The sequence below is a fragment of the Artibeus jamaicensis genome, unplaced genomic scaffold, assembly GCF_021234435.1.
Source record: "Artibeus jamaicensis isolate MK-2021 breed Jamaican fruit bat unplaced genomic scaffold, CSHL_Jam_final contig_2259, whole genome shotgun sequence".
Lineage (NCBI taxonomy): Eukaryota > Metazoa > Chordata > Mammalia > Chiroptera > Phyllostomidae > Artibeus > Artibeus jamaicensis.
The window spans coordinates 6,256,243-6,278,984 of NW_026521468.1; the positions used below are offsets into that span (position 1 = coordinate 6,256,243).

Genomic DNA, 22,742 nt, shown 5'->3' on the forward strand with positions numbered 1-22,742 from the left:
CGGCGACAAAGGAGGCCAAGCGTCCGCCGTATGTTTGTCTGTCTTCCTTCCTCTTGAAGAGATGCCCATAGGTGTCACTCACCCACTTCCCCACCGGGCTGCTGTTCCCTCGTGGGGCTGTAGGAGTGCTTTATGCATTCCTGGGATTAAGCCCGCGTGAGCGATGTGTGTTTAAAACTCTTCTAATTTGTGGCTTGTCTTGGTGATTTCTTTATTTTACTTTTTTATTCTTATCCAAGGACGTGCTCATTGATTGTAGGGAGAAAGAAAAGGAGGAAGAGGGGGGGAGAAACATCGATGTGAGAAACATTGATTGGTTGCCTCTTGTACGCACCCCGACCGGGGACTGAACCTGCAACCCAGGCACGTGCCCTGACTGGAAATCAAACCAGCGACCTTTCCAGTTTATAAGATGACGCTCCCACCAACTAAGCCACACCGGCCAGGGCAAGGCCTTCATTGTAATATAATCAGAATTGTCCATCTTCTCCTTTACGGCTGAGGAATTTTCGTTTGGTGGATTTCTGTTCCGCTTTTATCAGCACTTGGTGGGGAGCGGCCCAGCCTTGCCCCAGGGCACACCTAAGGGTGCTGGGCGTTGTTGGCCTGGGCATTGACTTGTCATTAGGCCACGAAGTCCCTCGTGGGTGGTGTTCAGGTGAAAATGTGATTCCTTTCCAGAGCCCGCCCCCATCTTGACGGTCCGTTGGTTCTCGGTGTCTCTCTCTTTCTGGTCAGCATTTCTCTGCGGCTGCAAAGCTGACGCTTGTCAGCGCAGGGCGTTGGGGAGAGGAGGCCACTGCTGGGGACAGAGCCATCTGCAGTTTTCGGGCGGGAGTCTGCCGCCCCCGGGTGGACCTGCGCGTGCCCTCAGTCAGGGGAGGCACCGGGACCAGCCCTGGTGAGCAGAGGCAGGAGGCCGAGACGGGGCTGTGCCGTGAGGCCACAGAATGACCTGGTGGTTTGAAGCCACGCCTGTGGCTTCAGCTCACACCATGGGAGTCATCCTTTTAGGCTGATGCGTGTGAGGTTGGTGACAGGGACAGATGAGGGGCTGCACAGTTGTGGCAGCCTTGGCAAGCGCAATCCCAGGTTCTGGGGGACTCAGTGCCAGCTGGCAATGACACCTGTGGCTCCCCATCTGGCCAAAGGCCCCCTGAGCTGGAAGGGGCCAGGCAGGGAGCTGTCCCCCCAGTGCTGGTGCTGAACCACAGACGGCTGCCCTGGGCTGGGAGTGGGAGCCCACGCGTCGCTGTCGCCAGCTCTCACCCCGCTGGCATTCCGTTGTCAGACCAAGCTGTTCACGTCGTGCAGGCCATTTCAGAGCCATGTGCCCACGCACCACCCACCAGCGCACCGTGCTGCTCCGCGGCGGGGCCCACCCCCGGCTCCCTCTAAATGGAGCATCAGTGCTGCCTGCAGAGCAGAGCCCTGCGGGGCCAGTGAACAGCGGCCTCTCTCTGGGGCCTTGAACCCCCCCCCCCAGGGAGGTGAGATGCGGTCAGCATGAGAAGGAGGGGGCACAACAGGGACCCAGTATGTGAGAAGCCAGAGGATTCTTGGACAACTTGTGGATGGTGGAGCCAGGGACAGTGGGTGGCCATGGGCCAGACCTGTCTCAGGTGGAACAGCAAGCAAGGGTCCAGGGGCCCTGTCCCCTGGGTCACCAGAGACCCCAAGATGCAGTGGGAAGAGCCCTGGGGTGGGCTAGTCTAGAGCCGTCATCCCAGGCCCTGCCACACACGGAGTCCCCAGGCAGGTGTGGAGCATCCTTTGGTCCGCGTCACGGGCACCTCGCTCCGCGTCAAGGTTAGGTGAACACACATTTACCAAACAGCATTCAGTCCGGCCCCTCCCTTCTAGCCATTCATCTTCGGGGGCCAGAGAGGGGAGAGCTTCACTCCTTTCCTGCTCCCTCGGGGAACGGGAAGGCTTGTCCCAGGCTTGTGACAGTTCAACGCTGGGCTCAGAGTCACCTTCCCCGAGAGCAGGGGAAGTGACCAGCCTCCCGAAGACGCAGGAGTTTAACTCAGTTGTTCCCCTTCCCGGCGCACGCTGGGGTGTCTCCTCTCTCACCCTGCACCCTGAGTCCTTGCCTGCCCAGAGTGCTCCCGGCCCCTCGGGCCACCCTGGGGCCCGGCACGGAGCTGTAGTTGGCGAGGCCGTCACTGCTGCTCACAGGGCCAGAACGGGGGCGGGTTTCTGCACCCGGGAGCCCTGAAGGCAAGGCCCTGGCAGAAGTGCCAGGAGCTGAATATCCCTTGCTGCCGCTTCTGTCAGCACCCACACGCACCCACACACACCCACACACACGTGGGCATGTGCATGCATGCCACTGTGTAGAACCACCTGTTCTACAGGTGCACGCCTATGCTTGTGTTCATGTGTGTGCACGCTGTGCATACTCCACATGTGACACACATAAGCACTCCCTGCACACCTCCACACATGTGCACACACACACCCTGTGCACGACACACACCACACCACATGTGTGTGTGCACGCAGGCACACATCCCCCCACACACACACATGCACCCATGCACGCTCCACAGGGAATCTGCATCTTCCTCTGAACATATCACTTCCCACCAGGCTCGTGTGGGTCAGACACGCCCAGAAGCAGGGGCCCCAGGAAGAGGTCACCCCGTCTCCCGGGTGCAGCGTGGGAAGCGGCCAGGCCCAGGGCGAGCCCCGGCAGCTCTTCCCTCAGCCCCCTGTGGGGGTGGGGGGCACAGGAGGGCGCTCTTGCTCAGACAGGGCACAACTGCATGAAGAGCCCAGCTTCCTCTGGGAACAGCCTCAGGAAGGTGCTTTTGGATCTGCTACCAGGTATAACTTTAAAACAACTATAATAGTAAAAAAAAAAAAAAAAAGAGAGAGAAAACCACCTTTCCCAGAGGACATCGGGGAGCATCAAGCTGTTGAAGCTCCAGAGGCAAGCTCGGAAGCAGGGAGGGTTGAGGCCGAAGACTGGGGGCGGGGCCTCTCTAAGCCCCTCCTCCACACGTGCAGTTCTGTGGGGCTCTCGCTCCAGTGTTGGGACGTTTTAGAACCTGTGAACCCGCCTGCATGGCTCATTCAAAAGAGTGTCCTCTGTGTCCCCAGGGCAGGTCCTGAAGGACAGGATGGGGACCTGGAGTGGGGGTTCAGGGCCCCAGAAGATTTGTGGAAAGAGTGTGCAAGGTGCTTTCGAGCCTGCATTTGCACACTTGAAAGCATTCAGGATACCCAGGGTGGCAGGGGTGGGGCCAAGCGGAGGGGGCGGGCCAGGGGGGCCCGCCTTGGAGGTGGCCCAGATACTGGGGGTGCTCAGGCTTCTCCCAGGCAGCAGGTGGGATCCCGCCGACCTGGCACGTACTTCGTGCCCTTTGTTTCCTTCCCCTGAAACAGGTGTAAGTCCAGGGCTCGGAGCTCCTCCAGCTCCTAGTTTGCCAGGACCGCGGTCACGAGTCTTACACGCAGCCCATTCCTTCCAGCAGAGGTTCCAGCACTGACCTGTGTTAGTTTGCAGGAGTTGCTGTGGCAGCATACCACCGGCCGGGGGGCTTAGCAGAAACTTACTGCCTCTGTGAGGAGGTGAAGTCTGAGACCCAGGGGTTGGCGGGGTCGGCTCCTTCCCAGGCTGCAAGGAGCTCCCTGCTGCTGGTGGTTTGTCAGTGATCTTTGGCAATCACTGTCTTGTAGATGCACCACCCTGATCTCCACCTTCACCTTATACGGCCTTCTATCTGTTTGCCCATCTGTGTCCAGAATTCTCATTTTTTTATCATTTAAAAAAAGATTTCATTTATTCATTTTTAGAGAGAGGGGAAGGGAGTGAGAGAGAAAGAGAAGCATCAGTGTGTGGTTACCTCTCACACGCCCCCTACTGGGGACCTGGCCCACAACCCAGGCCTGTGCCCTGACTGGGAATGGAACCAGCAACCCTTCGGTTTACAGGCTGGTGCTCAATCCACTGAGCCACACCAGCCAGGGCCCAATTTCTCTTCTTAACCACACCTGTCACGTTGGCTTGGGGCCCACCCTAGAGACCTCGTGTCAACTCGATGGCCTCTGTAAAGACCTCTCTCCAAATATGTCACATTCTGGGGTTCCGGAGGTCAGGGTTCCAACATATGAATTTGGGGTGGGGGACACAATGCAACCCATAGCACGATGGTGGCTGTTTGAGCCGGAAAGGGCTTGTGGGCCGAGGGACCGTGGGACACATGCCCTGGTCTCCGTGGTTCTGCAGGAGGAGGCAGAGTCCTGGCAGCCTCGCCTCCGTGCCTTGGGGAGCTGTTCCAGGCGAGCAGCACCAGGTTCGTTTGAAAATAGGTCAACGGGATGCGAAGGTAATCTGAATTCCGAGAGGCGCAGTTTGGCTTCTGCAACAGCAGCGTCTCCCTGGGCTGGCAGAATGACCCGTGTGGGGGAGGCCACAGGACAAAGACGCCGCCTGTACATTTGTTGCAGTTGATTCACAGATGTTCACAGCAGATGTCTTGGACACCGACGAAGCGGCGGAGCTGGACGGAGGAGCCGCTTTGCTCTGCTCCTCGTGTTTCGGTGTTTTAATTAACTGGCTGGCTGGAGTGGTGTTGGGGGCAATGTGCAGAGCCCGCAGCTGGCGTTGCTGCTGCACGAGTGTTCCAGGGTCAGAGAGGGGAGGGACGAGGCCAAAGCCCTCGTCGGCTGCACCCCAGGTCGTCCTTGTGAGCGCCCCAATCCATAGCGGGATTGTAAAGTTGAGCCCTCCCTTTGCTGCCTGCTCCGAATTGGCCGCACCCATCAATTTTATCTGCATAATTTCAAGCATCATTAATAGTACATGGCACGAGGAGAAATTACTGAGCTCTTCCTCCATCCATGAGTGAAATTGGGTTTAGTAGAAAATTAGTTGACTTAACTGGCAAATGATGGAAGTTGGAGAGGAGAGCATATAAGGAAGGGGGATGAGGAATGGAAATTCTCGGCCGTCAGCCGTGCAGCCCCTGTGGGAATCAGCATCCTGGCCTTTCATTTGTTCTGTGTTTGCTCAAGGGAGACGCCGGTGAGGGTCCCCAGGGAAGGGCACAGGTAGGGACCACATGCCACTCAGCCTGGTGTGGCCAAGCTGCAGCCGGCTGAACCCTCCGCGGAGCCAGCCTGTGCCGGCTGCCGGGGGTGCACCCACTGGGATCGGGCTGCAACCCGGGCCAGAACCAGGCTGACGTGGCAAGCTCCAAGCAGCCACTGGGTGGATGGTTCAGCCATTCTCTGAGGCAAGAGAAAAGCACTGGGCTTGGGGGGCTCCAGGGAAGACCTCCAATCAGGATTCAGACGTGCTGATTTAGAGGTGCCCACGCGGAGGCAGCTGGGTAAGGGGCCCGAGGTTCAGAATGGAGAGGGCATCTCGGCAGCTGACCGAACTGCACTCAAGTGTCGGTGAAATTGCCAAATGATAGGAAAAATGGTCTGAGAGCCAAACCTGCAGAAACCGCAACATTCCCGAGCCCATTAGTGATCCAACCCTACTCCTAAAGCGGCTCATTAGCTGCCCACTTAAGTCCCCAGCCACCTTTACGTCCCCTTGTTCTGTTGGGGAGAGACAGTGGCTGCTCTAGTAATGGGCCATGGGGACAGAGGCAGGGCGGTGCCACTGTGCTCAGGGGACAGGCACAGGCAGGGCGCAGGGACAGCAGCTCCTGTAATGAGACAGGTCCGGGGAAGCGAGACTCCCAGGGTCTCGGCAGCACCTGGAGCCAGCGATCTGGAGGCCTTTGTAGGAATTCTTTTTAATTAGGCCCTTCCCACGCAGAGAAGGGAGAGAGGGGGGCGGTTGTTTGTTCTAGAATTTGAGCACTGCCTGGAGAGGTTATTTCCAGCTGCAGACCAAAGGCACAGGGAAAGATAAAACCAGAGGATTTTTAGCCTAGAAGGGACAGTGGAGACCTGCCCAAACGTCGAGGGTGGGAATGGAGGTGACACAGGGCGATTCAGGGTCTTGTGCGAAGCCGCCAGCCCGTCCACACACCGGGGATGCTCTCCTTGTGCCCGAACTCCCCTCCCGAGAGTCTGCTCGCGGCACGGTCCCTGGAGGGCCTCTCTGTGCGGGGAGGGTGTCTTGTAGACGTCTCCAGTGGGCACCTGGACCAGGAAACCCTGGAAAGAACCCACACACTGTACTTGGCTGCCCTGCTCCCTCCCTTCCCAGGAGTCAGCCCATGTCTGGTGCCAGCCTCACCTCCTACCGGCCCCCGTGATTGTCCTGGGCTGTAGGGATGGGGGGGGGGTTAGGGTGTGTGGTTCCACGTCCTGCAAACACGGGCCAGTTGGGACGGTGGGTTCCTGCAGCCTGTGGGTCCCTGGGGGCTCAGACTCTGAGGGGCTCTTCTCTCAGTAACTTAGGGGTGCCGCCAGGCCGGGGGAACTGCCCGCTCACCGTGCCCCTGCCCTTCGACCTCATCTACACCGACTACCACGGCCTGCAGCAGATGAAGCAGCACATGGGGCTGTCCTTCAAGAAGTACAGGTGAGCTCGCGGGGCCCCAGAGGTGGGGACACTGGCCGCAGCCCCGCCCCCACCCCCTGGCCCCACATCTGGCTGCCAGCTGGTCCAGGCTGGGAGGATTGCCAGGACCCAGGTTCCGCTGTGGAGGGAAAGCCTTTCTGTCTTCTGTCCCCCCACCCCCGCCTCACCCCTGCCCCACCCCCGCCCCACCTAATCCCTTCTCTAAGGAGCTCTGCCTCCTGGCCCCCCTCTGACCTTGAGTCACAGGGAGTCACCCCAGGGCTGCGTGGCGGGCTGAGGGCCGGGGTCAGAGAGGAACTGCAAGGAGGGGCACAGGGGAAGGGGACAGTGGCCAGTGACTGTGACCTCTGCTGTGAGGGGTCAGCCTCCCCCGTCCCCGAGGCAGGCCAGTGCCATCCCTCTGGTCTCCTCAGCCAGTGGGACTCCGAGTTAATGCGGCACTGAGAGCCCTGCTATTCATTACGTTCGCTCCTGTCTCACCGGCTCTCCCACATGATTTCATTAGGGAAAAAGTGACAGGCGGCCTTATTGCTTTTATTATTAATGCGTGTTCTCCATGCATGGCGCCTCCCCCACTCCCTCCCCCCCTTCTCTGGGGGCATAGTGCTGACTTCAGCAGTCTGCGGACAGTTCTGGGGCCCTGGGAAGGAGGCGGGGTGAGGGAGCTCCTTGTGGGGGCGTCTGAGTGTCAGGTGCCCACTCCAGGGGGTGGGACAGGTGGAGGGGCCGTTGGGACAGAGCCTCTGCTCAGCTGGGAGGTCCGCCTGAAGTGGCCAGACTCGCAGCGGGGACTTGGATGTGCTGCTTGCTCAGATATGTGCCAGTGACAGTGGCCGCTCCCCGCCCCCGTTGGGGCCCCGCATCTCAGCGGCATCATCGGCCAGGCCCGTCCTGAGGGTGGCAGGCTCCTGGGCAGGGGGCTGTGGACTGGCTGCTCCCAGAACAGTGCAAATCGTGCGGGTGACCCCTGGGGCAGCGTGGAGGGACCCCCACTCCAGGCAGTGCCTTCCCTCTGAGGCCCCCTGGGCACACAGCTTTGGAGTTAGGGATTCATGGCCCAGGGGTCTCCACGCGGCCCCGAGGTAGCCGGCTGCTGTTCTCCCTGCTGGGTGGGTAGGGAAGCTGACCCAGAGAGGTTACTGCGCCTGCCTGTGGCCACACAGCCGGGCAGTGTCTGAGCCGGAGCTCTGGCCTCACAGTGCACTGCACTGCCCAGCCGCTGGCGGTTACAGCGCCCACTCGGGGCGACCCCAGCTCAGGGACACATTGGAGTTGCTGACTCTGGTTCCTGGTCTCCTGGGGCAGGTGCCGAATCCGGGTCATCGACACCTTCGGGACAGAACCCGCGTACAACCACGAGGAGTACGCCACGCTGCACGGCTACCGGACCAACTGGGGCTACTGGAACCTCAACCCCAAGCAGTTCATGACCATGTTCCGTGAGTGTCCCCACCGCAGGGCGTGGGGGGCGGGGCAAGGAGGGAGCAGGGTGGGGCCCCCGGGCAGCGGTGCAGAAAGGCTCCCGCTGTGACCCTCCAGCACCAGCAGGACCTGGCCGTTGCCCCCAGGACTGGAGGGTTCTGTGGCCTTCCAGAAGGAGAGGCCGAAAGTGGACTGGGTGGAGGAGGGGAAGGACCGGCAGGCTTTCCTAAGCCGAGGGAACAGATGTAGTGGAATGGATGTAGAAGGCAGTGGAGGGTTCTGGAAATCCAGGTGCTGCAGCATTGGGGATAATGGGACAGGAGGCTGCGGGTAGAAGCTGCCCGCCCCACCCCCCACCCCCGTGTGGAAACTGTCAGATGCCGGGCTTCAGGCACCCACCGCAATTACAGCCGAGTTCCGCTCCCTTTAATGCGAGACTACAACTCAGGCGCACACGAACTTGGCCTCTTACACGCGGCACACTGAAAATGCTCTAACCTTTTCCTGACGACCCAAGGTCAGCTCTGTCCTCCTGGGGCAGGGGCCTGCCCTCTGGGGACGGCGAGGTGTGGGAGCCAGGTCCCCTGGCCGAGGGGCCCCCTCTCCTGTCGCTGTTTGAAGTGACGGACGTCTTCCCTCCTTGTTGGGAGCTGGGGCTGTCACTTTGCATTGTCCCCAGCGTGTCTGCCTCCAGCAGCATCGCTGGCATCTCATCTGCAGCCCTTTGAAGGCTGGGGTCGGAGAGCCGTAAGCACCTTCCCCAGCACTGGATCCAAATGAGGAGCAGACCTGGTTCTGGGCGGGGTCCTCAGGAACCTGCTCGAAGAAAAGTAGCTGAGAGAGGGGAAGGGAGGGAGACAGAGAGGGAGCGAAACATGGATATGAGAGATGCATCGACCCTTGGCCTCTCGTGCGCCCCCAACTGGGGACCTGGTCTGCAACCCAGGCTTGTGCCCTGACTGGGAATCGAACTGGTGACCCTTTGGTTTGCAGGCTGATACTCAATCCACTGAGACACACCAGCCAAGGAAAAAGAACCATCTGTCTTGGGTGCAGGAGGTCTTGGTTGGACCTGCCCTCCGGGTGTTGGCTGTTAGGGGCAGAGGTGTTTTCTGGGAGCATAAGTAATGGCTTGACTGGATCTCAGATGGTTGGGAAGGCGGGAACGTTCCTTGGAGCCCAGATGAGGAAACTGAGGCCCAGAGAGGTAGAACATCCCAGCTGAGGTCACACGGCTCCGTGGGGACCAGACTCATTCCCCAGGGGCCATCGCAAGGTTGTAGGAAGCTTCTCTAAGAGAAGAGTGTCCTACAGGTCATCTGGCAACACTGTGCTCCAGGAGAATGACTGGTGAGGGGCAGGTCCCTGGAAGGAAAGGAAGTGGGGGCGGGGGGTGCTCCAGAAGTGGGCACAGTGTCAGTGGTAACAGAGAGGAACTGCGGAGGCAAGAGCCTTGGGTTGCCACCTTCCTCAGAAGGAAGCAGTGAGCTAGGAGGCTGGTAGGAGGGGCTTGGAGGCCAGGGGAACGGGGATGGGGGTTCAGTTAGCAAAGGTTCCTGAGTGGACATTGGATACTGTAGTTCAGGGTTCACTGCAGGTTCCTGAGCTAGGAGACGGCACGGAGAAAAGATGTTTTGAGGCACAGTGTTCCGGCCAACCGCCGACAGCCAAGCGGGCTGTGCCGGAGAAGGGCAAGGCCGAGCTGGGTTAAGAGGCTTCTGTAATAAGCTACATTGAGCACTTGAAGGGTTGTCCGGGGGGGGCAGCCCTCTGGACGTGGAGGCCCACGCCTGGCAAACTCCTGCTCATCCTCCAAAACCCCAAGTGCCATGTCTCCTCCGTGCCGTCACTCTCACTGGCCCCCGCATCTCCTACCCGGTAGAATGTTTTTTGTAACTTAAGTACAGCTAATTCTGTTAAAGCGTGTATTGAATTACACGAGAGTGGTTTGCTAGTACATTTATTTCTGCTGATAGATTGTGGATCACTGGAAAAGGAGCCACTGGCTGATTTATCCTTATTTCCCTAGAGCCTGCCGAGGTCCTCAGGAAACGTTAATTGGTTGAATAAATTAAAGAAAGAAAGACCAAAAACCAGAGAGGCGTGCCGGTTGTAATGACAGACCGGTGCAGGGAGACTTTCACAACCAGCAGCTGTTCTTCCCCGAGAGGCCGTGGGGGCGGGGCGGTGCCTCTCCCAGCCTCGCTCTTGCCCGGGGCCCCGCAGCTCTGCCTCACACGGGTCCCTGCTACTTTAGTTGGTTGCAGTACTTCCCAGGCCACGCCCACCAGTTACATAGCTAACTGCGCCCTAAACCTGCCTCTTCTGGTGGAGCCGGTGCAATGGGGGGGTTCTTCAGCTCTGAGAATCGGTAGGAAATGGCTACTGGGAAGAGAGGTGGGGTGACAGCCCCCCCGCCCCCCACTTTGGGAGCCAGAGGGGAGAGAGAGAGGATGGGGCCGAGGCAGGCACCTGGTGTCAGGGAGGGTCTGGTCCACTTCCGGCGCCTGGGCAGAGCCTCCTGAGACGGGGGAGCTGCCAGTGCCCCGACTGTCACAGAAATAGCTCCCGGCCTCCGGGGCCCTGCGTGTGCCTCTGAGGCTCTAGAGAAGAGACCTGTTGTCCTGTAACCAGCAAACACCCCGCCACTCGGTTGTTGGGTTTTAGTCCCAAGAATCCAGGGGCTTTCTGGGCACTTTGACAGGAAACTGTCACCTCTTCTCAGATGGGCCAGATATCGGGTGTGGCTTTTTGTGGGTGTTGGAAATGCTGCATTATATCTACACATTTGAGTAAAGTATACATCCCAGTTTCAGAAATGCCAGAATCTGCAAACCGTGTGTCTGAAGTGAAGAGATTGGGTGTTGGAATCAGGGCCCTTCTGAGAAGGCGGCGGGGCTGCTGCCACCCTCCTTGCCGCCGCCTCAGGGAGAGACTAATGGACTATTCTATTCATCCCCAGGGAGAGACCTTGTGCCTTGCAAATGACGGCACTTACCCTACACGGCCATGCCTGCCACGTGGGGCGGATGCTGGTCAGTGACGGCGCTCCTTGTGGCCGAGCGGCTGGAGCAGGAGGCTCGGACTCGGCGCCCCAGCACTGGGTTCGGGCACCAGGAAGTCAGAGCACGCCCTGCCTTGTAACAGACACCTGACCACAGGGGAGGAGCTGGCCGCGCGGGGAGGACCCGGCCAGGGCTTCCAGGAGGGGAGGGCCTGGCATTAGAGTGGGGCCTGAAGGCCCAGGAGGATGGTCTCCCCAGAAGGGGGAGGAGGGCACCCTGGGCAGGGGGACAGCAGGGGCAGGTGACGGCAGGTGTGAAAGGGGAGATGCGTGGCAGTCAGGAAGCAGCGGGCTCGGTTCTCCCCGGTGCCCAGGACACCGACGGGGGCAGAACACAGCTCCCCAAGCTTGAGGGGCTCAGCGTCCGACAATAACAGGGAGCAGTCAGCGCATGATGCGATGTCAGGGCAGTGAGCACCGTGGCAGGAAAGAGCAAGGGGACAGAGTGACTGGGGCCGGCAGAGACCCCCCAGCAGGGCCATGTGAGCAGAGACCTGGGTGACAGGGAGCTCCAGGCGGGGTCTGGGTGGGGGTGGGGGTGGGCAGATGGTTGTGGGGACTTTGCTCACCGGTCGGGCTGCGGCAGGGCTTTGTGCGGAGGACCGACCTGATCGCATCTCAACGTGAAAGGCTCTCTCTGGAGAAAATGACGCCAAGAGACCCCCAGAAATGTGGGGCAGCGGCCACAGTGGCCGGCCAGGGCTGCAACATGGGTGGGTGGGTGGGCGGAGCGAGAGAAAAGGGAGGAGCCTAAGCTTCTGGCTGCAGCAAACTAGGGAAGGCCAAGGCTGCTGGGCTGTGCTGGCCCTGGGCTGCACCTCAGTTCCTCGTCTGAAAACAAGCAGGGGGATGCAGGCTCCCTTCTGCCCCCGAGGCTTTGTGACCGTCTCTGGGAGAGGGAGACACCCAGGACCAGGGCATGATCTCCCCATGACACCCTTCACCCCCCAACCCCCTTCCCATCCTGCCAATGGGGACCCTCCCATGGGGCCGGTCCCGGGTGACCTGGCCTGTGACCCCTGGTGATTGGTGACTGGGGACCCCGTCTGACCTGTGGTCTGGCTGCAGCTCACACCCCGGACAACTCCTTCATGGGCTTTGTGTCCGAGGAGCTCAGCGAGGCGGAGAAGCAGCTCATCAAGGGCGGCAAGGCCGACAACATGGCCGTGGTGTACGGCAAGGAGACAAGCATCTGGAAGGTGAGCAGACCCCCGGCGCTGGCCGCCCCGCCTGACCCCCAGCGCCTGCCCCCCCGCACTGCATGGTGGAAAACACCCCCTAGTAACGGGTCAGAAAAGAGGTCCCCAACTGCCATGGGAAACACCGGCCTGGGGGCTGGTCATTTGTCCCCCTCCCTGTCCCTACTCTGCCACCAATGCAGTTGTCCTGTATTGAACAGTGACTTAACCCTCCACCTCCCTAGGATGGATCAGCAAACACCATCGGCCCTGCGAAGGGGGTTTAGGCCAGGCTTGGGGACGCTGTGGGGTGGGGCCCCCGTGGAGAGGGCAGGAGAGGAGCAGGGCCTGGACCCCATTTTGGGGGCAGGGTCCCCGAGAAGCACTGCCCGTGGGGAAGGTTGCTTGCTCACTGACCTGTCCTTTCTCCTCTTTTTCTGCACCCCTGGCAACGAGGCAGCTGCAGGTACGGCGACCGTTTGCTGCATGTTCCTCCTCTTCCTGCCTCCCCTCCCCCAGCCACCTCCCCGGGGTGCTCCTGAGGGGGGCTTGCTGGGGTTCGCGGCTCCTGTGGATGGACCGAGGTGGGGCGGGGAGGCAACAGTCAGCTTGGCGTGGCGCGGGGCAGCTCCCAGGGCAGGTGATTGACCTCGGGCCTCGCGTGGGGCGAAGGTCAGTGGTGACGGTGCCGACCGTGGGAAGCGTGGATTGAGCGGCACCGGCACCCTGCGTCAGGCCGCCTGTCCCGTGGTTTTCTTCCTTAGTGGCCTTTCCGTGGCACTGGTCGGGGTAAGGCTCAGCGGGCAGTGACTCAGGCAAGGTGGACGTCGGTTTTCCTACCCGTTCACAAACTCCGGAGGCGTCGGGCCGGGCTGTGAGGGCCTCCGTGGCCTGGTTGACCCGTGGCCTGGTTGACCTGCTTAGTTTCCGCCCCCAGTCCTGCCTCGTGGTTCAGGAGGGCCGCAAACTTGACAGTCACTCCATGTGCCTCCCAGTCAGTGAAGGGGAGGAGCGGCCGAGAAGGGCCAGGTTTGGGATGTCCCACGCATCTCTTCCCCACGCCGCACCTGGCTGCATCCAGTCCGTGACCCTGCCTGTTCTGGGTGATGCTCAGCCCCGGTTTCGTGTGACTGAGGAAGGAGCAAAAGGCAGAGCTTACGGGGACACCTCATGGTCTTGCCACCACCACCTCATGGGAACAGCAGTTGCTAGTACGCGTCCACCCAGAGCTCACTAGGTGCTCACTTCTCCGCCACACGTGTTCTGATGCGGTTTATAAATGAGGCTGCCAGGCACGGGAAGTTAGGGTGACAAGCTGATGACAGCTGGGGCTGGGGTTCGAACCCTCATCTAACTCCAGAGCCTGGACACTTGACCCCGACTCCACACAGCTCCTCCCCACCCCAGTCATGAAGCCCTGGGTAATGGCAGAGCGAAGCTCCGGAGGCGGGAGGAAAGGGCCCAGACCTGGGCTGGATGGGGGCGCCCACCCTGGGGTGTGGGGAGTGGGAACGGAGGTCCTTCTCTAGGGTGGCTGATGGGTTGGCTGCATGGAACCCCAGAGCACCAGGGAAGAGGAGGGCTCAGACTGTCTGCTTTTACCAGAAAGCACTGTTCGGAACGTCCCCCCGAGAAGGAGAGGCCCTGCAGTCAGGGAAGAGAAGGGTTTTCTCTGCAGCTCAGAGACTCTCTGGTAGCCAGGAGAACGCTCGTCAGCAGCGGGCTTTGAAGAAGCTGGTCAGCACTTGGCTCTGGCCTCCGTGACCCAAGCAAGTCAGAGGTGGCCAGTGGGAGACAAAGCAGCACCCAGGACTCCTGCTGGCCAGAGTTCAGGGTCCAGGCAGCGGCTGGCTGAAGAGTGGAGGGGGCGGAGGGAGGGGCGGCGAGTTGACCGCATCCGTATGGGAGCAGCCTGAGGGTCAGGGGTAGAGGGGGTTTTGGCGGCCGCTGTGCGAGGAGGCCTGTCCTATCCTGCACCCCCGGGAAGCAGGCGTGGGTGCTGCTGTTTAATGGGAGTGTGAGGTCCTGGGTCAGGGGCAGGAGCGAGGGACTGAACGGAGGCCGCTGGTTGGCGCAGAGCGGCCCTGCTGTCCGCCGGAGGAAATGTCCAGGCCTCAGCTGGCCACTGAGCCGGCGGTTTCCAAGCTGCAGGTCGCCGCCCATGGATAGGTCCTGACATCCGCCCAGAGCTCTGGGCGTCTGCTGCCCAGCTTTACCAAGGAGTGATTGACACAGGAAAATTGTGTGCGCCCACAGTGCACAGCGTGAGGGCTTGACAGACTGGCACACTGCGAAAAGAGGGTGCAATCAAGCTGCTCAGCGCGCCCATCCGCTCGTATAATTACCTGGTGTCTGGGTGTGGTGAGGCCACTCCGGATCGCCTCCCAGCGAACTCCAAGTGCGCAGTACAGTGTGTCTAACTGCGGCCGCCCTGCTGACCCCTGACCGTGATCACCTCACAACCTCGAGTGTGCACCCTCGGACCCGCGCCTCTCCATCTCCTCCATCCCCCACTACTGTCCTCTCTGTTTCTACCAGTTCAGCTTTTTAATTCCACCTATAAGCGAGACAATACAGTATGTGTCTTTTCCTCCCAACTCAGTCTTAACTAGCCTTTTAAATAAATATCGAATGACAGAAGTAATAGAATTGAAGAATATTTAGAGGGCCTGCTGTGTATTGTGATTTTGTGAAGAAGCTTCACGTGTGTGTGATTAGGTGGGAAAAGTTGCTGAACAGCATGTGCAACACGACCCCCTTTGTGCACACGTGTACGCTTTAAAGAGAACATGTGCATGCCAACGACACATAAAAGGTTCGCAGAAGGGGCGGGAGACACTGTTAATGCCAGTGGCCTCTGGTCACGGCGTCCGGAGGTTGAATCGGAGCGTTTGGGGACATTTTCTTCATCCTTTGTTGTGGCTGTCGATTGGCTTTTTTTCCGCGAGAGTAATTCTGTTTTAAAATAAATAGTCCTTTTCTTTTCAGTGCGATCACAGCATTTTGGGCATAGAATAGACCCTCCTGATAGATGGTTTTCATTTCTTTTTCTGGCCTGTTTTGTTCTTTTTCCTCTTGGTCCTTATCTTCTCTGACGAAGACGCATGTTTTTGAACCCAGTGCCCATTCGCTGACTGAGCTCACTCTTCAGCTGAGTGGCGGCCCTAGTGATGCTTCCTTAGTCTGCCAAAGTCTGATATAAATCCACACTTCGACCTTTTACGAGGTAACGAAAAGAACCTTAGAATATTTTCATGGTACTCTCTGCTCACTGATTTTTCAGCTGGTGAGCCACAAGAATTCGTAGAGCGTGCAACACCTGCTAATTAGTCAGGGGCACCGACCTCATTTCCCTTAGATTGTCGACTTCAGAAATGGCAACAGCCAGCACAACAATAGCCACTAACATGAATGAATCAAAATTGTACCTACACTTGTGTCGTCTCGACAAAATGTATTTTTTGGTGTGCCGCAGAATTTTAGTCATTAGTTTGTGCCATGAGATCAAAAGTGTCGAAAGTCACTGCTCTCGTGTACGTGCTCCTATTTTATTTTGAGTTTCTAAAATTTTTCTAAAGATGCCCTCATTTCGCCTCTGCTCTTGGAGGGTGTGTGTGCCATGTACGGAATTCCAGCGTGGGGCTTGCTTCCCTTCGGCGTCCTGAACGCACTCCATTGTCCTCCGGCTTCCCTCGTGTCTGCAGAGGAGCGGTGTGCGTGGTGCTGGGACTGCTCTGAAGGCCACGGGCTCCGCCCTCTGCCTCTCCTGCCACCTCCTGCTGGGTTTTCCTCCCTGTCGCAAAGACATGCTCCGTGTGGGTGTCTTTGGACATACTCCGCATGGCGTCCATAGTTCTTTTGGAGTCTGTGGTTTGATCTTCCGCACCTTCTGCAAAATTCTCAGCTCTTCTCTTTAGATGTTGCTCCCGGCCCAGTCTCTCGCCGCTACTTCTCCGACTCCATCCACACACCCGTTAGAGCCGACGTTCAGTCCCGCCACTTCCTACTTTCCACCTTGGGTGTCTCTCTGCTCCTATTCGGATGTTTCTTTTGTTCTTCCACTGGGCGGATTCTCTTCAGCTGCATTTCATCCACTGTTAAGTCCATCCAGTGACTTCTTCATTCCAGTCATTATGGTTTTAATTTCTAGCATTTCCACTTGGTTTCAAGTCTTAACTTCTATTTCCTTGACTATATCCAGCGAGTTATCTTCAAGTCTGTAGCCGGTAGCTAACGCCAGCTTCCAGATACCTCCGGACCTGTTCTTACTGTGTGTTCCTCTTGGTTTGGGGCCATATAGTCCGGTATCCCCATGTATTAGATTCTTTAAAATCAAGGCATTTAAATTTTTTAATGAAAAAATCTGGTTTTTTCAGCTTTCTTGGGGCGTAATTGATAGCACACTGAACGTGTTTAAAGGGTGCAATCTGAGGCTTTACTGTGTTTGCGCACACCTGTGAAACCAGGACACAGCCGTAGTGGTAACTAGCGCCCCCTCCCGGGGGGTTTTCTCCTTCCCATGGTCACCCTTTCTCCCCTCCCTCCTCGTCTCCCATCATCAGTGGTCTGCACTCTGTCGCTTACAGGTTGGCTTTCACTTCCTGTAACTTTACATAGGTGAGGTCATACGGCATGTGCCCTTTTCCACGTGGATTTTCTCCCTGAGGACAGTTATTTTGCGATTCGTCCATGTTTTTGCTTGTTGCAACACGTTATCCCTTTTCATCGCTGAATAATGTTCCCCGTCATGGATACACCACACTTTGTTTATCTCTTCACCTGCCGATGCACATTTGAGTTCTTTCCAGTATTTGGCTCTTACCAAGAAAGCTGCCGTGAACATGGGTGTGCGCATCCCTGAGTGGACGTGTGCGTCCATTCCCCTTGGCGACGCACCTAGGGGTGGCGTGGCCGGTGATCTTGCCGCTGAACTGTGGAACTGCTGAACTTTTTACGAAAGTGGTTGTGCGCTTTTCAACCCTGCCAGCGAAGGCTGAGACTTCCGGTGGCTTCACGCGTTCAGCGTGCATGGCGTGGCGGTCTCTTCGACCTTAGCCGTCCTGACGGACATGTGGGGTCCTCTTCTTGTCCGTGATTCCCTAATGACACGTGACGATGAGGATGTTTTTGGGTGCTTCTGTGTCTTCCACTCATTTTTGCCGGAGTGTCTTTTCAAAAATGTTGGAAAAGATTGGTTTGTTTATTTTCTTGTTATTGAGTTGTTAGAGTTCTTTATGTTCGGGATACGTCCTTTACCAAGTATATGCTTTGTGAATATTTTCTCAGAATCTGTGGCTTGTGTTTCTCCTAACAGCATCTTTCAAAGAGCAAAAGTTCTCCATTTTAATGAAGCCGGAAGCTTTCTCCCATGGATTGTGCTTTTGGTATCGTCTCCAAGAAATCTTTGTCTAACCAAGGTCACCACGATTTTTCTCCTCATTTTTCTTCTGTGAGTTGTATAGTTTTAGGTTTTACAGTTAAGTCTATGATCCAATTTAAATAAGCTTTCATAGATGGTATGAAGGAAAAAGTTATTTTTCCTGTTTTTTTTTTGTATATGGTTATCCAGTGTTTTGTGACCACTCTTTGAAAAGACTGTCTCTTTTTCTATGACATGTCTTTGCACCTTTGTCACACACACGGGGCTACTTCTGGGTTCTCTGTCCTGCCCCACTGATCCGTCCCGATGCCAGCATCACACCGTCGTGACTGCTGCAGCTTTATAACCAGCCCGGAAGTCGGGGAACGTGGCGGCTCCCCTTCCTCCTCTTCTTCAAAGCTGTTTTGTGTAATCACGGTCCTTCCCATTTTAAACTGGATTTTAGAATCAGCTTGTCAGTTTCCATGACGAAGCCTGCAGGGGTTTCACTGGTTACTTTTTCTGGTGCCTCGGAGTTCCGGGACACGAGTGTGAAAAGTTGTGGAGATCATCGGGGGTCTTTTCTTCCAGCGAGGGGTCACATTTACTCTTGGCTCGTGGCCTCACTGTCCCAGGTGACCCCAGTCGATGGCAGTGGTTGAAATGATTTCTAATAGATTCAGCCCCTGCAGGGGCCACCCCGCCCTGCTCCCCCCTTCCTCCAGGTGCGATTCCTCAGAGCTCCCACGGAGTGTGGGGTTCCCGCTCTTTGTCAGGCCTTGAACTCTGCCTCCTGCCCCCAAGCTCTGCAAGGCAACCGGAAGCTCTGCTCCCTCGTACAGGGGCTGCCCCTGGAATTAGCAGGTGCCCCCGGGGGCATGCTGACTCCCACACTGGCCTCAACAACCTCCTTTCCTTCTCCGGACCTTGACCTCGGAACTGTCACTCTTGTCAGAGTCTCAGGACCCTCACCGACGCGTCCCCATGGCCCCACCTCTCCTGGCTGTTTGCAGAGGCTGGGCCGATCCGCATTCAGCAGTGTGGGGGCTCCTGGTAAAAAATGTATCGTTTTTTAGTTTCGTGATATGAATTATTAATTAGTTTGATGTCCATTGAAAACATTCCTCAAGAGCTGTGGTTTACTGACCAAACCTGGGCAGATGCTCCTTGCTGTCTGACCTCCTGCCGGCTGGCCAGCAGACTGGGGGGGATCATGGGTTCCTTTTCTCTGGTCCCACCCTTCTCCACGACCCAAAGGTGCTCTCAGCTTCTGCCTCCCTCTGCTCTTCGAGCCTCAACCTCTCCCCTCCCCCAGCCCAGAACTAGACCCCAACAGCAGGCTCCTGCCTCTCTCTGTTGGGGTCCTCCACTGACCATGGCTCCCAGCCCAGGGCCCTGGGCGCACGGTCGGCGGGGGACTCGGACACTGAGCCGTCATCTCTTTACCTGTGCTCTGCCTCCCTCTCTCCCCTCCCCCTGCTGGCAGGTCTGTTTCCAGATTCTGGGCTCTCGGGTCTGGAGAGGCCGAGCCTTTGCTAGTCTGAGGGTTTCCGCTCCCGGGTGTTCTGGGTCGGGTGCTCTGTCCCATCCCCGCTGTGCTCCCGGCACTGAGCCCAGTGTCAGTGCACAGGCGGTGCTCAGTCACCTGCTGCTGGGAGGGAGGGGAGGTGGAGGGAGGGAGGGGGCAGGGGCGAGCAGGTGGAGGGCAGATCCACAGACGTGTGGATGGACAGAGGGAAGGGTGAAGGGATGGGTGGAGGAGGAACGGACTGGACGGATGGGGTATCTGGGCCCCAGAGAGTTCCACACCTCCTCAGAGGTCCCTGGAGGCTGTTGGGGGTTCAGCGGAGGCCAATGCATTTAAATGCTGGTCCCCACAGGTCCCTTGGGAAAGAAAGCAGTTCCACAGCTAAAAATAGCCCTGCAGCCTCTGGGCTGGGCCTGCCTCCGCAACTCACAGGGGCAGAGAGGAGAGGGGCTTCTCCCCTGGGTCACACGGCGGGCTAGTGGCCGACCTAGGACCGGCTGCACCTCTTCCACCTTCCAGACAGGGTGGTCTGGAAGGCCCCCACGGGCTCTGCCGTCCATGGCGGGGGTGAGGCTCCATCTCCCCTCCTCCTGCAGGGCAAGGAGAAGGTCCTGGGCATCCTGAGCAGGTACATGGAGGTCCACGGCACCGTGTTCTACGAGAGCCAGCGGCCCCCCGAGGTCCCCGCCTTTGTGAAGAACCACGGCCTCCTGCCGCAGCCTGAGTTCCAACAGCTGCTGCGCAAGGCCAAGGTGAGCCTGCCCCTCACCCGCTCACCCAGCGCGGCGTGGACTCCGAGCAGGTTGCCCCATATGCCTGCCGTCTCCACTCATGGCTCTGTCCACGTGTGGACAGTCCCCAGCTCCCTCTGCTGTCCTGGGCTTCATATCTGGGCCCCCTGGGGGCTGGGCAGAGCTGGGGGCACCCGCCAGGCAGGAGAGGCCGCACAGTGACAGGCTCAGTGATGGGGAGGAGGACTTGGGCCGCCCACCTGCCCCCCATTGGTACCACCCAGCCCAGGGGACCCTGAGCAGGCCTGGTTCTGGGCACAGGCAGGAGAGCAGGGGATGGGGGGGTGGGGGCTCCTGGCTGGAGAACTTCAGGCCCTGAGGTCTGACCCACTGCGCCGTATCCACTGCTGGAGCAGCGACTGGCGCGGGGCAGGAGCCTGCAGGTGGGCCCTGAAGTGCCGGCCGAGGCTGGAGCGTCCCGAACCGGCTGCCGGGTCCTCTGCGGATCTCATCACAGCTTCATCCCCTGGCATTGTGGACGTTTCGTGTGTGGGCCTGCGTAGGGTGGGGGTGGGGAAGGGCACATGTGTGCTGCGAGCCCTGGGGCAGCCCTTTGTGGCAGCCCTGGTGGCTCCGGGGCCCTGTACTGAGCCCCTTCCGGGGGCGCCAAGTGGGGCGCTGAGCTCACGAATGTGGGATGAATGAATGAGGCAGGGCCGGGGGTTCAGCTGCAGGGGTGGGTCCTCCCCCACCTTCCAAGCCTCAGACCCTGCTCTTCCCCCTCCGCTCTGGAACCTGAGCCCCTTAGGGCAGAGGAGGCCGCCGGCCCTCCCTGATCCGACCCCCTTGTTTTTCACCCGTGGGGCCCTTGGCCTCTTGAGGGGAGCATCTGCTACGAGGACCAGCCAGTCGGGCTGTCCTTCCGGCCCCCCTGCCCCATCCCCGCCCCCGTGAAGGACTGTCCCCACCCGACCCTGCCCCAGCTCCCCGGGGCTGCTGCGAGCTGCCGGCCTGCCCCTGCCCCGGCTGACGTGCCCCCGTTCTCCTCAGCTCTTCATCGGCTTCGGCTTCCCCTATGAGGGCCCCGCGCCGCTGGAGGCCATCGCCAACGGCTGCGTCTTCCTGCAGTCCCGCTTCAGCCCGCCCCATAGCTCGCTCAACCACGAGTTCTTCCGCGGCAAGCCCACCTCCAGGGAGGTGAGCGAGCGGGGTGGGCGGAGGTGGGGGCCCGCGGTTCCTGGAAGAGAGGGTGGGCACAGAGGGGACACGAGAGCTGGGCGCCTCCCCGAGCCCCGCCCAGCCCGTGCGTCCGCCGGCAGGTGTTCTCCCAGCACCCCTACGCGGAGCGCTTCATCGGCAAGCCCCACGTGTGGACGGTGGACTACAACAACTCGGAGGAGTTCGAGGCGGCCATCAAGGCCATCATGAGAAGCCAGGTGCGCCTCAGGGCCAGTCGGGTCGCCGGCCGTGCTGTGGGTCTCCAGTACAGGGAGAAAAGGTGCCCCACCCTGGGGAACTCAGATGCACAGGCCTGGGTGGGCTGATCTGACGGTGGATCCCCCCTCACCAGTGTGTGTGTGTGTGTGTGTGTGCATGCATGTGTGTGTCTGTGTACACATGTGTGCGTGTATGTGTGTGCACACGGGTGCTTATGGTGGGGGTGCCCTTGTGCTCAGCTAGCAGCCTGTACACCCTCACATCCGCCCCAGGGCCAGAGTCACTTGCTGAGCACCTTCAGGCACAGCCGGGAGCCCTGGGAAACAGGGCAGGTGCTGCGAGGACGTTCACAGCTGGGACTCCGCCGTTCGTCCGTGCGAACCTGGACTCCCCGCGGCCCCTCTCCAACAACAGTGGGCTCTAGACCGCCCGGCACCTTGTTCACGTGCCCGTCCAGGCCTCTCAGGTCCGGGGTGGGGCTGAAATGAGGTCTCCCAGGAGCCTCCCTCCGGGTAGCAGGGGGTAGAGCATCCCGGGCTTCCTCCAGCAGGTGTGTGTTGGTGTGCGTCGGTGTGTGTGCCTGCACGCGTGTGGGCGGGGTCTCCCCCTCTGCCCACCAGGATCCCTCTCGACCTGCTTCTTGCTGTAGCTCAGACACCAGGTTGGGTGAAATAACCACCCTGCCGCATCCCCTCCCCTGCCCTGGGTGGGGGCGATGCTGGGGGTGAACCTCTGAGTCTGCAGCAGAACTGGAGAGACTGGACTGGCTGGGACAAGGGCCTTCAGAAGCCAGTGACCGCATAGGTTCCTTCTGCAAGGGAGAGTCCTGCCCGGGGGACTCACAGCAGGCTGGCCTGGCTGCTGGCCCGGGCTCCGGGACAGAGGCCACAGGGCTGGATCCCCACTGGGGTGGGAAGAGCTGTGCTGGGGCCCAGGCCCCACCCAGTTGTCCTGCCCCTGACACAGGGCTGCACTTTCTCGACACCTGTACTGTGTGTATCACCACTCCCACTCGGGAGACCCAGCCGTAGGCCATGCCCTCAGCCCGTGTTCCCCGCTAATTCCTGACCTGCCCCATGCCCGCCTTCATCCTTCCCACCCTCGTCCTTCCCGCCTTACATCTTGGGGTGAGCGTTTCTGTAGCGAAAGCACCAGGAAGGACGCTGCTGTGTCACAGGTCACAGCCCACCTTCCACTGGGACAGACGTAGCCAGGCTGACCTGCGAAGTGGCCGGAGCCTGGGCCCTCCGTCAGTGGAGGGGAGAGCCCTCCGCTCCCCTCTTGGGCCTTTGCTTTGGCAGACCTCTGCTCTTAGTCCCTCTGGGTCAGGGGGTGTCTTAGGTTGGGCTCCAGAGGGGACCCCAAAGCATGACTTCAACACAAGGTGAGCTGCAAGGCAGGCCCTGGAGTGACAGAGCAGGACAGGGCGTGTCATGGAGCAGGCCACCTGCGGGCACATGCTGACGACATCCCCTGACAGGTGGGGTCCATCGTGTTTTCAACCATCCTGCCCGAGAGTCAGGAAAC

General features: G+C 59.2%; 1 protein-coding gene across 2 annotated transcripts in view; it reads left to right on the plus strand.

Moving 5' to 3' along the window:
* The window catches only part of MGAT5B (alpha-1,6-mannosylglycoprotein 6-beta-N-acetylglucosaminyltransferase B), a 51,379-nt gene that overhangs the window by 23,174 nt on the left and 5,463 nt on the right, over positions 1-22,742 (plus strand). For both annotated transcript variants that reach the window (XM_037158046.2, XM_053659019.1), the window contains 6 exons: positions 6,365-6,496; positions 7,802-7,935; positions 12,051-12,181; positions 19,644-19,799; positions 20,829-20,975; positions 21,098-21,214. In XM_037158046.2, coding sequence (XP_037013941.2) covers positions 6,365-6,496; positions 7,802-7,935; positions 12,051-12,181; positions 19,644-19,799; positions 20,829-20,975; positions 21,098-21,214 — 817 coding nt within the window. The remainder of the gene's footprint in view (positions 1-6,364; positions 6,497-7,801; positions 7,936-12,050; positions 12,182-19,643; positions 19,800-20,828; positions 20,976-21,097; positions 21,215-22,742) is intronic.